The sequence below is a fragment of the Manduca sexta genome, unplaced genomic scaffold (assembly GCF_014839805.1).
Source record: "Manduca sexta isolate Smith_Timp_Sample1 unplaced genomic scaffold, JHU_Msex_v1.0 HiC_scaffold_2116, whole genome shotgun sequence".
In the NCBI taxonomy this organism is placed as follows: domain Eukaryota; kingdom Metazoa; phylum Arthropoda; class Insecta; order Lepidoptera; family Sphingidae; genus Manduca; species Manduca sexta.
In genome coordinates this window covers 14,937-27,656 of record NW_023593048.1, presented here as the reverse complement: position 1 = coordinate 27,656, position 12,720 = coordinate 14,937, and the positions used below count along the sequence as shown (strand labels likewise).

General features: G+C 31.0%; 2 protein-coding genes across 4 annotated transcripts; one reads left to right on the top strand and one right to left on the bottom strand.

The window, feature by feature from the left end:
* The first annotated feature begins 917 nt into the window (after positions 1-917).
* LOC115440277 (isochorismatase domain-containing protein 1) lies at positions 918-4,502 on the top strand. 2 transcript variants are annotated; one of them, XM_030164508.2, is made up of 4 exons: positions 918-1,189; positions 1,973-2,179; positions 2,630-2,746; positions 3,902-4,502. In XM_030164508.2, exons 1-4 carry the CDS (start codon positions 1,055-1,057, stop codon positions 4,088-4,090), a joined length of 648 nt encoding a protein of 215 aa, XP_030020368.2. In that variant the 5' UTR covers positions 918-1,054; the 3' UTR covers positions 4,091-4,502. The 2 variants fall into 2 exon arrangements, with proteins under 2 accessions (XP_030020368.2, XP_030020369.2); XM_030164509.2 differs by lacking the exon at positions 3,902-4,502 and adding an exon at positions 3,108-3,355.
* Positions 4,418-12,512, bottom strand: LOC115440278 (coatomer subunit zeta-1). Of its 2 annotated transcripts, none has more exons than XM_030164510.2 (6): positions 12,335-12,512; positions 11,543-11,688; positions 10,777-10,876; positions 10,061-10,194; positions 8,841-8,931; positions 4,418-4,567 (listed from the first exon to the last, which is right to left on the bottom strand). In XM_030164510.2, the coding sequence occupies exons 1-6, from the start codon at positions 12,365-12,367 to the stop codon at positions 4,520-4,522; spliced, it is 552 nt and encodes a 183-aa protein (XP_030020370.1). In that variant the 5' UTR covers positions 12,368-12,512; the 3' UTR covers positions 4,418-4,519. The 2 variants fall into 2 exon arrangements, with proteins under 2 accessions (XP_030020370.1, XP_030020371.1); XM_030164511.2 differs by lacking the exon at positions 4,418-4,567 and adding an exon at positions 6,409-6,899.
* Positions 12,513-12,720: the final 208 nt, after the last annotated feature.

Sequence of the window (12,720 nt, the reverse complement as noted above, 5' to 3'; positions counted from 1 at the left end):
CACACGTGCTATTTGTATATCTAAAAAGGGTGAATACAAACCCGAACTAATTAATTTTAATCTGACGATAATACTAACAATGTAATATTATGCAACACCTTATTAATTGGCAATTGGCATTGCAACTTGTGGTGAATGCTGGTACTAATCATCATACGAATACCCAGATCTTCGTATCCTTGTGTCTTGATGATATTTTATGTTGGTGGTTGAATGCGGTTTTCAGAACCGTAATTTATTAGCATAGCGAAGAATCAAACCGAAAAGCCATTGATTCCCAATGATTAGTTCACGGCTCTATCAGCAATTTATGTCAATTTACGTAATTGTAACAACTACGTGAAATTCACTATCAATAATAAAAATATAACGCCTTCAAAACAACTGTGAGCAATCTATGAGACGATCGATAATATTATGATCTTTTTGTAGGCGTTTGGAAATATAAATCTTTAATTTGTTGGAACCACGTAGTAACCGAACATAAAATAATAAAGGCAATATAAATATTATGTTAGTATCTAATTGACATGGTCTATTCTCTTTATTTTAAAGGTATTGACATAATTATTAGTATAGAAAAATTAATCAGTATTACTACGTCGTAGTAGTTACCTACTACCCATACCACCCATACTACCCATAGTACTATTTAGTATATTAGCTATTTCATTGGGCAATACATCTATATTTCACACTTATAAAATCATGATTTGTAACTGAATTTTAGAAAGATATTGAGGGAAATTGGTAATTAGCGTACAAATGATGCCAAAATGTAAAACTGTATTTAGTATTTTATTTTATAAATCACTTATTATAATATTTAATCCTTAATATTTTTATGTTAAAATACTCAGGATTAATCTTCGAACTAGGAACGTGTGTCCAGTGTCATATGATGATGACACTTGACACTTGTCTTGACTGTTGACATTAGAATTTGACATCTTACGGTGTTTTCACGAAATCAAGTCAATAAAAATAAATTATCAAGTTTTTGCACCTTGCCGGCGACCGGTGTACTTTGCTGAGAATAGAAAATCATTTAAAAATGGCTGCACGTAGTATTTTAAAATTGGGAGCTTTGGAGGCGCAAAGAACAGCATTTTTACTGTGCGATATACAAGAAACGTTTCGTCCTCATGTAAAACATTTCGGAGAAGTGGTCAAAGTTGCAAATAAAATGGTATGTGTTTATCAAAATTATTACGTAACCTTGATTTCGAGTTTTTTTTTTAATAATGTTTTTTGTTATTGGTATTATTATTTTACCAAAGCTGATGGCAAAACATCACAAAGGCAATTATTATAAGATGTATGCCTTTAGATCAAGATGTCGTTGTTTTTTAATCTTAATTGATTTCTTTTTTCCATATGATCGTGGTATCTGTAGGTCAACAAGATACAATATTAAGTAAATAGTTTTGTAAAAAGAACAATAGCTTTTAACCAACCTTTTTGTCCATCTATGTAAATTAATGAATAAGTAAATTCAAATTGAATGGGAATGATAAGATTAGTTATAATTTCAATTTAGCCATTGTTTTTTATTTGTGGTACTTAATTTTTTAAAAGGATTACTTCCTACATGCATTTACACTATGGATCTTTATCTGAAATAAATAATTATTACTATTATTTGTAGTAATTGTAGTTTCAGAAGACAACTAAACAATCTTCATTCCCAAAACAACTTACTTTTTATTATTTTCACCTCCAACTGGTACAAGACAATGAAACAAAGAAAATTTTATATTTAAATTTTCTCCTGACAGTTCAAAGTATGCCGCCTTCATGGCCATAATGGGGACTACAATGAAGGTTGCACTGTTCAAAATGTTGGAAGAAAATTTAAATATAAAAAAATGTGATAAAATCTGAACTGTACATTTCTTTTTAGGTCTAATATTTGTGTAAACACAAGAAATAATTATAGGAAAAAAAAAACATATATATGTAAAATTTTCAGTTAGAAGCAGCTAAACTATTCCAAATACCAGTGTACATCTCTGAGCAGTATCCAAAAGGTTTGGGGCACACCACAAAAGATATCAAAGTGGAGGATGCAGCAATGGTCTATGAGAAGACCCAGTTTTCAATGTACACCCCACAACTGCAAGAAAGGCTGAAGAAGGACATACCTAACTTGGGTTCTGTTGTGCTGTTCGGGATTGAGGTTGGTAATGTTTAAAAACAAATTGTAATTAGAAAATGGTCCACTTTACAACATTGCATAAATCTAATGTAAAAAACAGTTAATTTATTGTTCTCATACAAAGACTGCATCTAGCTCACGAAGTAGTTGATGAAATATTTCTATTGTAGCTTGACATAAAATACCAAGTCATAAGGTATGTTTTATCTCCTTACTTTTTTGAATAGCAGCAAATAATAGTTATGTCGGTCTGAATGGCCATCTGTGCTACAACATACCTAGCGAAGCTCCACCATGGCCTTATTTAACAAAGGAACTGACTCTAAATACCATAAGCAAAGCCCATGATTTATACGGAACCCCCATGAAGGGCATTTTAATTATTCACAGCTTGCCATTAACTAATCAGCAAAAGTTAATGATATAGCAATTACTTTTTTTTTAATAAACATTTCTTCAATATAATTCCAGGCACATGTTTGCATTGAACAAACCGTGATAGATTTACTGAATGAGGATATTGCTGTCCATGTGCTGGCTGATGGTGTTTCTTCAAGATCACTCATGGACCGAGGACTGGCACTACAGGTATGATGTTCTTTTTTAAAAGAACCAGTGAAAAAAAATATTTACTTATTTTGAAATTAGTTTCATTTGATAACCTTTTCTTCCGTTATCTATTATACCACTTTAACGGCGCCTTCAAACTTTCATGTAATTGAAGTTAGCATAATAAGCCTATTAAAAGAGCCTTTTTGCCGAGCATGTTACACAAAATAATAGTTTGAAACAATTAAAGTTTTTTTTTTTGATAATCTTAATATCACATCTCACATTAGTGAACAGATAGATTCAACATATCCATAGTTTCCTACTCATAAAAATAACCAAATTACAATCATCGCTCATTCTTAGTAATGTTTTTCCTAACACAGTAACATATTTTCAGCGCATGCAATACATAGGGTGTTTCATAACGACGTCGGAGAACATTCTGTTCAAACTGATGAGAGACAAACAGCATCCAGCGTTTAAACAAATCTCCAAACTGAATAAAGTGCCCACAGTTGATACTTTAGGTTATGATTTCGTATCGAAACTGTGATAGGAATTGTTTTTAGTTTTCTAATGAGCATATTTTTTTTATTTTTTGTATATTATTAAATTGTAAAAAGTCTTATTACATTGTATGTAGTTACGTGATATTTTTATAAATATGTCTTTTATAAAAAAGCAATAAACATTTTATATAGACATTGTGACGCAAATTATTTTCTATAAAATTTTAAATAATATAAAAACATTATAAGTAGTAACCTACATAGGTAAATATCTTATACATTATATTTTATTAAATTTAAAATATTCCATAGAAGATATAAATAGATTTAATGCACTTTATCAGAAGATAACTAAATGCTAGTAATCTTCATAATGTAATACATGATATAAAGCCGCTCACATGACTATAAGATGACTGATCGACAACATCAAAACCATATATGACAATATGGTATTAATACAGCCCATGTAAAAAAAAGTGTGATAAACTTGTTTGCTTTAGTATAAAAAAAACTTCCAAACACATGACAAGAAACCTATATGTATGTTTTCTCTGCACACAACTCAATGACTCTTATTTTTTATTATTTTAGTTTTGTAATAAACTTGTTCAATGTGGTTTATAATTTTTAAATTTTTGTGACAATATACATTTACTGAAACAAATGTTTTTAATTTCAGCGGTTGCAAAATATCGGATGTTTTGTGGGTACTTCAGAGAATGTGTTGTTCAAGATAATGAAGGACAAAAACCATCCGGCATTCAAACAGATATCTCGAATGAATATTGTCCCTACACCTGATGAATTTGGTGCTAGCAGCCTAAAGAGTCAGTCGGCTTTAAGTTCTGCGCAGAAAGACCTAGCATAATAAATAGGTGCTATTCATTTGATTACTCTTGTGGGAGCACTGATTATTGGAAAACAATATCGATGGTTAAAAGGCTAATTGAATTAGCGAAGTTTTTTAGAAAAATTTAACTAGGTAAAAACATAGAAAAACTACTGATTTTAAATAGATATGAAACTTAGTGTCAAAAAAATGCTGCTTTAGTCAATAAGCCTTTGACCCGTCGATATACAGTCTTTGATTATAATGTATATTTTTTGCGTGTAAATATTGAAATCCAACATAAAAGGAATAAGGGTACTGTTAAAGATTCTATATTTCTTTAAAATGAAGTAGTGAAAAATACTGTTCATGTTTTTCTAAAAACATACCATCATCTTTACGTGTAAATATATTTAATGGGAATAAAATTAATTATAGATAAAGAATGCAATATGTGTTTTTTTTTTTTCATTTCAACAATGACCACTTGAGCTGCTCCTTCGCCGATTGTAGAACCTGAAAACACATAAACTAACTTATAGTAGATTAAAAAATACTCACTTTAATTTAATTAATTCACAGCATGTTCTTAATAAACCAACATGTGAATTTTAAATTATAAATGTATTTAATAAAAGAAGACCATATATAACACATGTCAATATTTCTATATTGCAATTTAAATTATATGAAAATTATTGGAGAATTGTTAGCTTTTGAATTTTAGCTCAAAAGGCATAGAATATATGCAAAGAACGGTGTACGAATAAAGTCCAGAAGCCACAATTCCTTATGTAGCCTATCACTACTAATTTTAACAGTGAGATCGATATGAATAAACCTATTCCTATCAAGAAAAAATATAATAGTATTAATTAGCATTCCAGACTGGCTGAGCTCTTATGTCCAAGAACAGTAGAAATATAGGGATCCTCGTAAAGGAAAATAGCTGATGTGAAACACCGACGCTCTACAAACTCTGCAGTTGCTAAACATTGTTAAGTAGGCTTCAAATATTATCTTCGTTTAGGCAAGCCACCAACTCTTTCCAAAAACACCGATTCCTACCTAGGATGTTTCACGAGGCTATTGAAATTAAAAAACGTCAAAATTTCAATTGATATGATGATTGAAAGCTTGCACAATCCTGAGGTCATGTTCCACATTTCATTAAAAGACCGGCTGTCAGACTTCAAGACACTGTATGCTCATTCTGCATAGATAGGAAGGACCGTCAACAGCTAATTATTTTAATAAAAATGCGTGATCCGCCAACAAAATTGCAGAATATAGATATATGGGCCAATATTTCAAGACTTTTTTTGTCACCTATTCCTTGTATCTTCCAGATCTTTTTTTTTTCGAAAATATTTAATGTACACAAAGAAAGTCTACCATTTTATTCAATGCATAGATAAAATTTTTACTAGTCTAAGATTTCCCACTACAGCTTGTATAAAGTGCTTTGAAACTTAAACAAAATCTTGTATACTAATAGAGTGCTTATAGGTAAGTTGCCTGAACTCATTTGCAGCAGAAAAGAATATGTACATTTACAAATTAAAGTAACCCGTGAACTTCATAGTCAATATAAAATTATGCAGTAACAATTTTTTTTATACGCATCACAACAAAACAGTCAAAATCATAATTAAAAAAGAATCCTTTATGAAATAATAACATATATTAGAATAATAATTTGGCCACATATAAAAAGGACGTTATATTTATTTAATAAGCAATTTAGATTAACAAAAAAGAATTTCTTTATTGGCGATGTTTCTTTTTAACTAATAAAGAAATCTAATTTAACGCTACACTCCGTTCCTCTGTCACTTTTTTATTTTCTAAAGATTTTTTTTCATTGCTATGAATGACGAGTCGTGTCCGCCGTTTCCCTGATGGTAAGCGATACAACCCCCCATAAACAGCAGAAACACCATCCAACACCTTGAATTACAAAGTATTGTTTGGTATTTCACTGCACTCGCCATCCTGAGCGAGGGATGTTAAATCTCACTATGTCCAGTAGTTACACTGGCTACAATGTCTTCCAAGCCGGAACACAACAGTGACTACACGCTGCTGCTTGACGGCAGAAATAGACATTGCGGTGATACCTACCAGGCGGAGTCTCACATATGAGAGGCGTACCATCAGTAACTAAACTGTAACAGTACTGAAATAATATGGTCATTTCGTATCTTACTTTATGCAATTGTTTGTACATATGGAAGATAAGTAAAGTAGATGAATTCAGTGTAATCATATTATAATAGTGTGTGATATTTGCTACATGCTCAAGAAGTAAAGAAAAAGCAATAGAAGGTTGCCAACAACAAAATAAAAAACGATACTACAATGTTAGTATGTGTTTAATAAACTATATGCTTACTACAATAATTATAATGCATACTTGAAGCCATGAAAATAGCAGAATCATAAAAACATGGTTTAAGACCTCAGATCTAACACAAAGTCATAAATGGTATGGCAAGATAACTGCAAAATTGTCATATTTTTTTAAAATAAGAAATTCCCAGCTAATATCTAGAACAAAAATTTTTGAAAATTTAAACAATTCCAAACAAAAAACGTAAGCAAAGCATGGCGTTCAAGCATGAAAATCATAAATTAAATATTATTACAATATTTCCTTTGAAACACCCTTTATAAAGCCATATGAATTTGAACCATAACCTCCTAGATTTAGTAATATTTTCACAGTAATTTTTGGTATCTAGTTTAGGTCTATTTTTATTCGAATGTCTTTGGTCAATGTTAATAACTACCACCGGTAAATTATCTCTCGTACCTTCCCCGTTTACATATTCATGAGGTTAAGTATCTGAAATTTTTAATAAAGATAAAATTATTGTTTTAATTAAAATTATAGACATGCAACAAATAATGCGATCGCGAAGTGTATTAGTGATTGTTCTTTTCATAATACTTTAGTTCTATATTTCGGAAATTTATTTTCTCGTTATTCGGCATAAACGCCACTATCGAATAATTTAAAGTGTTATACACAATATAATCATAATATCTTAACTGTGCTTCGAAAATCCATTGACAGATTTTTCAATTTAGTATTTAAATCAATAGTGTTATACTGAACATCATTTTATGATTCTATGATGTGTAAAATAAATCAAAATTTTTACTCAAAACATGCAGTATGTATTTATAGCAAAATAAACATATGAAACAAGCGCCACGTTAGTACAAAAAAGTGAAGTTAGAAGCAAACCAAAATGGAAAACAAAACGACTTGACATTATATCCATTTATTATCCAAATTAACTACCATACGGCATATATAATACAAAAATAAGATAAAAAAAACACTCAAAACAAAATCAAAACAAAAAAAAAACTTAAAAATATACCAATATATTGGTGTTTCTTTACACGAATAAAAAAACACAAATAAACATAAAGAAAGGGACACCATCAGGCACAAATGACCAACCATAATACTGTTTTTAAAAAAATGCACTAGGTTTTATTGGGAAAGTTTATTGCTTCTAATCATGGAATTATTAATTTCCTACATCCATGCTTAGAATTTATCTAGGATTTACCTGCTGTTACTAAAAAATACCTAACCGACGACAATATTTCAAATAAAGTATGGCACCTGACGAAGCTTTACAATCACACAATTCTAATTTCGAATATTTAAAAAAAAGTTTGTTTCTAATGATCGTAAAATTTAAACAGTTTTGTTTACTTTTAAAAAATCGTTACTTGCCAGAAATATTTTTCAAAATTATTCTTGCATGCCCATGCATACTTCAAATGAAAATATATAATAATTTGTAATATGTATATGAAAGTAAAAAATAATAAATCTCTATACAGATCAGTATCTAAATTGATAATAATTAGTAAATTAGTAAGTATCCAACGTCACAAATCTACTTGACTGTTACTTGAGTAACACTAGCTTGAAATAATTTTAGGATTTTTATCTTTGTAAATCAGAATTATATGCTCAACACTAGCAAGAGAAGTATGTATGGATGCAAAGTTTTTTAGTGAAACTTTGTTCTATTATAAATAGATGGGATAGATAAGTTGATGCCAATCATAAAGTACCCAAGAGAGTAGATTCAAGCTTTAAAAATATCTAGTAACATATTACCAACATTATTTCATCTCACCATCAAACTTTTCTAAAATTACGGAAACTCAATCTTATTTATTTATTTACACTTCCTGGTATTCATCTTTAAATGGTATTTTGTCTATTCCTATTGTACAGATGGATCTTTAATTACTTAAATCACAATACTGCCCGTAGTTATACATTAAACAACATAAGTAATTGACGCAGTGAATATCAGAGTTACAACCCCTGCACTGTTTTTTTTTAAATGAGCACAGCAATGTGACCATACTGCATCTGATGGTAAGTAGAGTGGGGTCGAATAGCATGTCGACTGACGAGAGATGATTACCCCTCGGCAGTCGACACAATTATGCCGGCCTGTTGAAACCAGATATATACAGGCTGAGCCCGATGCGACACACTTACGTGGGCCACTATGGCGGGTTTTAACACTGTGTACGGTGGTCGCTATCCGGTCGGATATAAAGTACATCTTACCACCAGCTCTACCACTATTTAAAACTACTTCTTGGCCAATAGTCCAGCCATAATAGCCTCAACTCCAATACCCTCATTATTGACATGGTTATCCACAAAAGCACTTTGTTATGAAACAATATGAAATGTAACAGTAGTGTGCTACCAGAAGAATTTATTAAACTGGTCCATTACCTGCGCTACTGTCTGCTCTCCTAGTGGCACGTCCTCTGTGCGCAACGCAGCGCGACTCACGATGGATGTTGGGTCCGAGTCTAGGATCACACTGGAATATGGAAGATTCGTTATTAAGAATTTTACATCGAACTGTTGTTCGATGTAAAATTCTTAATAGCGAATGCTACGAATATGCTAACGGCTAAATATGAACATATTTCTTCGTAATACAGGACTATTGAGCTGTAAATGGTATTAATGTATGCTGATTGCCTCGGCGGGATAGTGGTAAAGCATAAGCGGTATAAGTACATTTATTGCGCTGAGGTACTGGGTTCGAATCCCGGGTCAGGCTAAAAATAATAGTGACTGGGTTTTTCCATCATTAAAATAACACATCTCAGCTTGAAGTCGGGAAGTTGGCGGTGTGATACCCCCGTGCCTCGGTAAGCACGTTAAGCCGTTGGTCCTGCGCCTGATCTCTCTCTGGTTATGTCAGATTGCTGTCTTACCTGATTATGAGATGAAGGAACAGAGTGCACCTTTATATTGTGCACACACTGGTGCTCTATAATATCTTTCCATTAAGTAGCTGATCTCCGTTGAGATTGGCTGTTGTGGCCGAATATGGTAAGAAGTGATTCTTAAATAATGTATAGACTTTAAAGTGGACCAAGCATATCAAACAAATTTCTATTTTATAGACTTTTCCATTACTGAGAATGATGTTATAGTTTAGACTGTAGTACATGCTATTAAATAAATAATAATATTACATCACAAACTTCGGATTTCGATTTATCTTCTCTAAATATTAAAACATGTTTTGAAATTGAAATCATATGTTTAAAATTGTTATCACTTATGAACATTTTTTAGGAAGTGATAACAAAAAATAGAAGCCAACCTTGTTTATTATCTGTTACAAGTTACAATACAATGCATCAATACCCTGAATTCAAACCAAATCTATTATATATTTTTAATGGCGTTCATTCTGTCAATGATCACCATGGCTTTTATTTGACACATATTTGCATTCCTATAATATCATTTAAAACCATAAGATATAAAAGGCAGAATGGTTTAGGATACCCAAAAAGATAGATTAAGCCCTAAATTAATGTCTAGGCTAAGATTATACCAGGAAATATAGTACAGGGTAACTTATATTTAAAAAAAATCCTTTCACATATTCCAAATGTTAAGCAAAATATAGTATTAAATATTATATTTACCCTCCATCGCAAATCTCATCAAAGGCAAGCATCACAGCATCCAAATTATCTAAGAGAACTCTCTTCTCGACATTCCTTCTTAGAAGCATGCTCACAGTCTCGTACAAAGCGTTCAACACTGATTGAAGAATTAGCTGGAATTAAAAATCAATAATTATTATACAATTTATACAATTACTAGGAAGATTCTGCACTTCTAGAAAGAGTTGGGGCTGGCTAGACCTGTAGTTGGCATAACACGCACAATGGCTTGTTTTGCAGAAAAAAGAGCCTGTCAACATAGAGCATACAATGACTTGTAAATGAAATGTGTATAGATGGACTCCGATAGTTTTGGTGCACTGTCGCTAATTAGGGCCAATTTGAAAAATCAATCCTGTACCTTAGTATTGACAATGAAAATGTTTAACAATGGTTTGATAAACAAACGAACAACTCATTGACTCTTGCATTGAGCCAAGTTACCAAAACATACATATTATTCAAATTCAAATTTAAAGTTTATTGCACTCCACAATCATTTTATACATAAGATTTTACATTTTAATACATGTGATATAATCATGATTAATTTATATTATATGATTATTGATTAATTTATATTATACAAAAAATATACAAAATTTATACATGAAAACTGACTTTTTTACAGGCATTTTATTGCACTGATAAAATGGCACTCACAAGCAAAGTTATAACATATACAAAATCATTACCTCATTCTCATGCGAGCTTCCCATGACATAGAAGAACAAATCAACATTACTCTTGTACACGCAGGTCAGACCATCCAACATGATGATTTCAGCATTTGCCCTGGAATGTACATATTATAATAAAAATCTCTTGTTTACACCTTTGTCAGTGTTTTTTTAAAAGAGTATTCTGACATCATTGTGTACTATTATTATCTTTCAAAGCTTGGAAGTTGATATAGAACTTGAAAAAATCCAGAGTATATTATGATTTCTTATGTTTATGCGAATGTTAGACATTAAAATTAAACTATTTTTCCGATGTTATCGCGGTTTTAATATTTTGGTTTTCTTTTCTCCAAAATATACCTAACAAAGTAATAGAGCAAGTATAGATAATAACAAGACATATTACAAAAAAATGGCAATTATAGGAAACATTAAATAAATTAATGGTGAAATGCTAAATTTTTTAATGGTAAGGTATTAAATATTACATAATGTTTTGGAACTGTATAATACTACCTAACTAGTCTTTGTGTTTACTGTGTAATAGTGTGGGTATTTGCTACCCGGGGCTATCCAAAATTTGTTACACCAAGGTACTCGGGGAGAGCTATATATCACACATAGCCCTCTAGCTACTGGAACATGTGAGAAAAATAAATAAAATTTTAAGGTTTCTTGGTATTATGGCTTCTATCCATGGTAAGCCACCTCCTCAACTATGCTGCACCTGTCTAAACTTTCAAAACCTGTCACCATTTAATTACATTAATGGTCAAACCTGTGTGTTTTGTTAAATAGATTCTTCTCAAAAGCCTTCTGTTCCTTGGCTGTGGGAAGCACATCTTTATCATAATACTTAGCCAGGATCCTGTTGCCATCACTGTCAAGGATGCACATGCCTTTGATTATGTATAGTGTGGGCTCCTGAAATTACATAATACAACAAAATAGGTTTTACTGAATCATGATTTTAATGGAATTATTTGTTTTGTATTTATGTTCAACACTAGCTTTTGCTTGTTGCACCTGTGTGAATGAGTTTTTATGGAATAAAAGTCATGCTATATATATTTTCTTGTGATAAAAAGAGCCTATAGCACTCAGGGGTAATGTAGCTTCTCAATAGTGAACGATTTTTTAAAATTGGTTAAGTAGTCCTATATATTAATCCATACAAACCCACAAACAAAATCACAGACTTTTCCTGTTAATATTAGTATAGATTATATATTTCATATATAATATGTATTGAGGGCTAAAATTAAATCATGGAATATGGGTCCCAGATTGAGTACTTAACCTCTTTACATGGTCTGCTGTGTACAGAGACGAACATTGTAATGTAAATAAAATTGTTGGCAATATAAGTAGATATTATGCAATTTAATCAAAACCTATCATAAGTCTGACAACAGACGGTAATGTTATTCTGCTAAATTCTACATATGCCTGTAGCTTTAGTAATAATTGTAAATAATTGAAAAACAACGCAAACCAGGGATGATGCAAATAAACTAGGGTTATTTCTGTGAATTGTCAAGTAACAAGGTACGTATAATTTAAAACTTACAAACAAAGAGCCTTCCATTGACGTGTGGACCATTTTTGTTATCTGAAAAGTAAAATTTAATTGTGTTTTTTAACAAAATTGTTGCGATATCGCGATTGATCACTTGTGTTGACGTGTTTTAGTTTGACGTTTAAAACATGACATTAGACATATATGATTTGTAAATTGTAGATAGCAAAGGAATATCGATTAAAAGTTTTGGAAAAAGGGTACCAAATATTTTGAATAAATACTGAATTCCCATTACAGTAATACCATCTAATTATATTATTATGTGTTATAATTATGTAGCTATAATAATAAAAAAATCGTTTATAATTTCAATAAAAATGTAATTATGTGAAATGAGTCGTAACTTAGGTCAAGCCATATGATCTATATTATTT

Bases quoted from the DNA above. Each gene is read 5' to 3' on its own strand.
- LOC115440278 (XM_030164510.2), bottom strand. From the start codon at position 12,367: ATGGTCCACACGTCAATGGAAGGCTCTTTGTTT. The intron at 11,689-12,334 runs GTAAGTTTTAAA...ATGTAATTTCAG, and splicing joins CAATGGAAGGCTCTTTGTTT to GAGCCCACACTATACATAAT. The intron at 10,195-10,776 runs GTAATGATTTTG...TTTTAATTCCAG, and splicing joins GAAGCTCGCATGAGAATGAG to CTAATTCTTCAATCAGTGTT.
- LOC115440277 (XM_030164508.2), top strand. From the start codon at position 1,055: ATGGCTGCACGTAGTATTTTAAAATTGGGAGCTTTGGAGGCGCAAAGA. The intron at 2,180-2,629 runs GTTGGTAATGTT...ATATAATTCCAG, and splicing joins TTGTGCTGTTCGGGATTGAG to GCACATGTTTGCATTGAACA. The intron at 2,747-3,901 runs GTATGATGTTCT...TTTTAATTTCAG, and splicing joins ACCGAGGACTGGCACTACAG to CGGTTGCAAAATATCGGATG.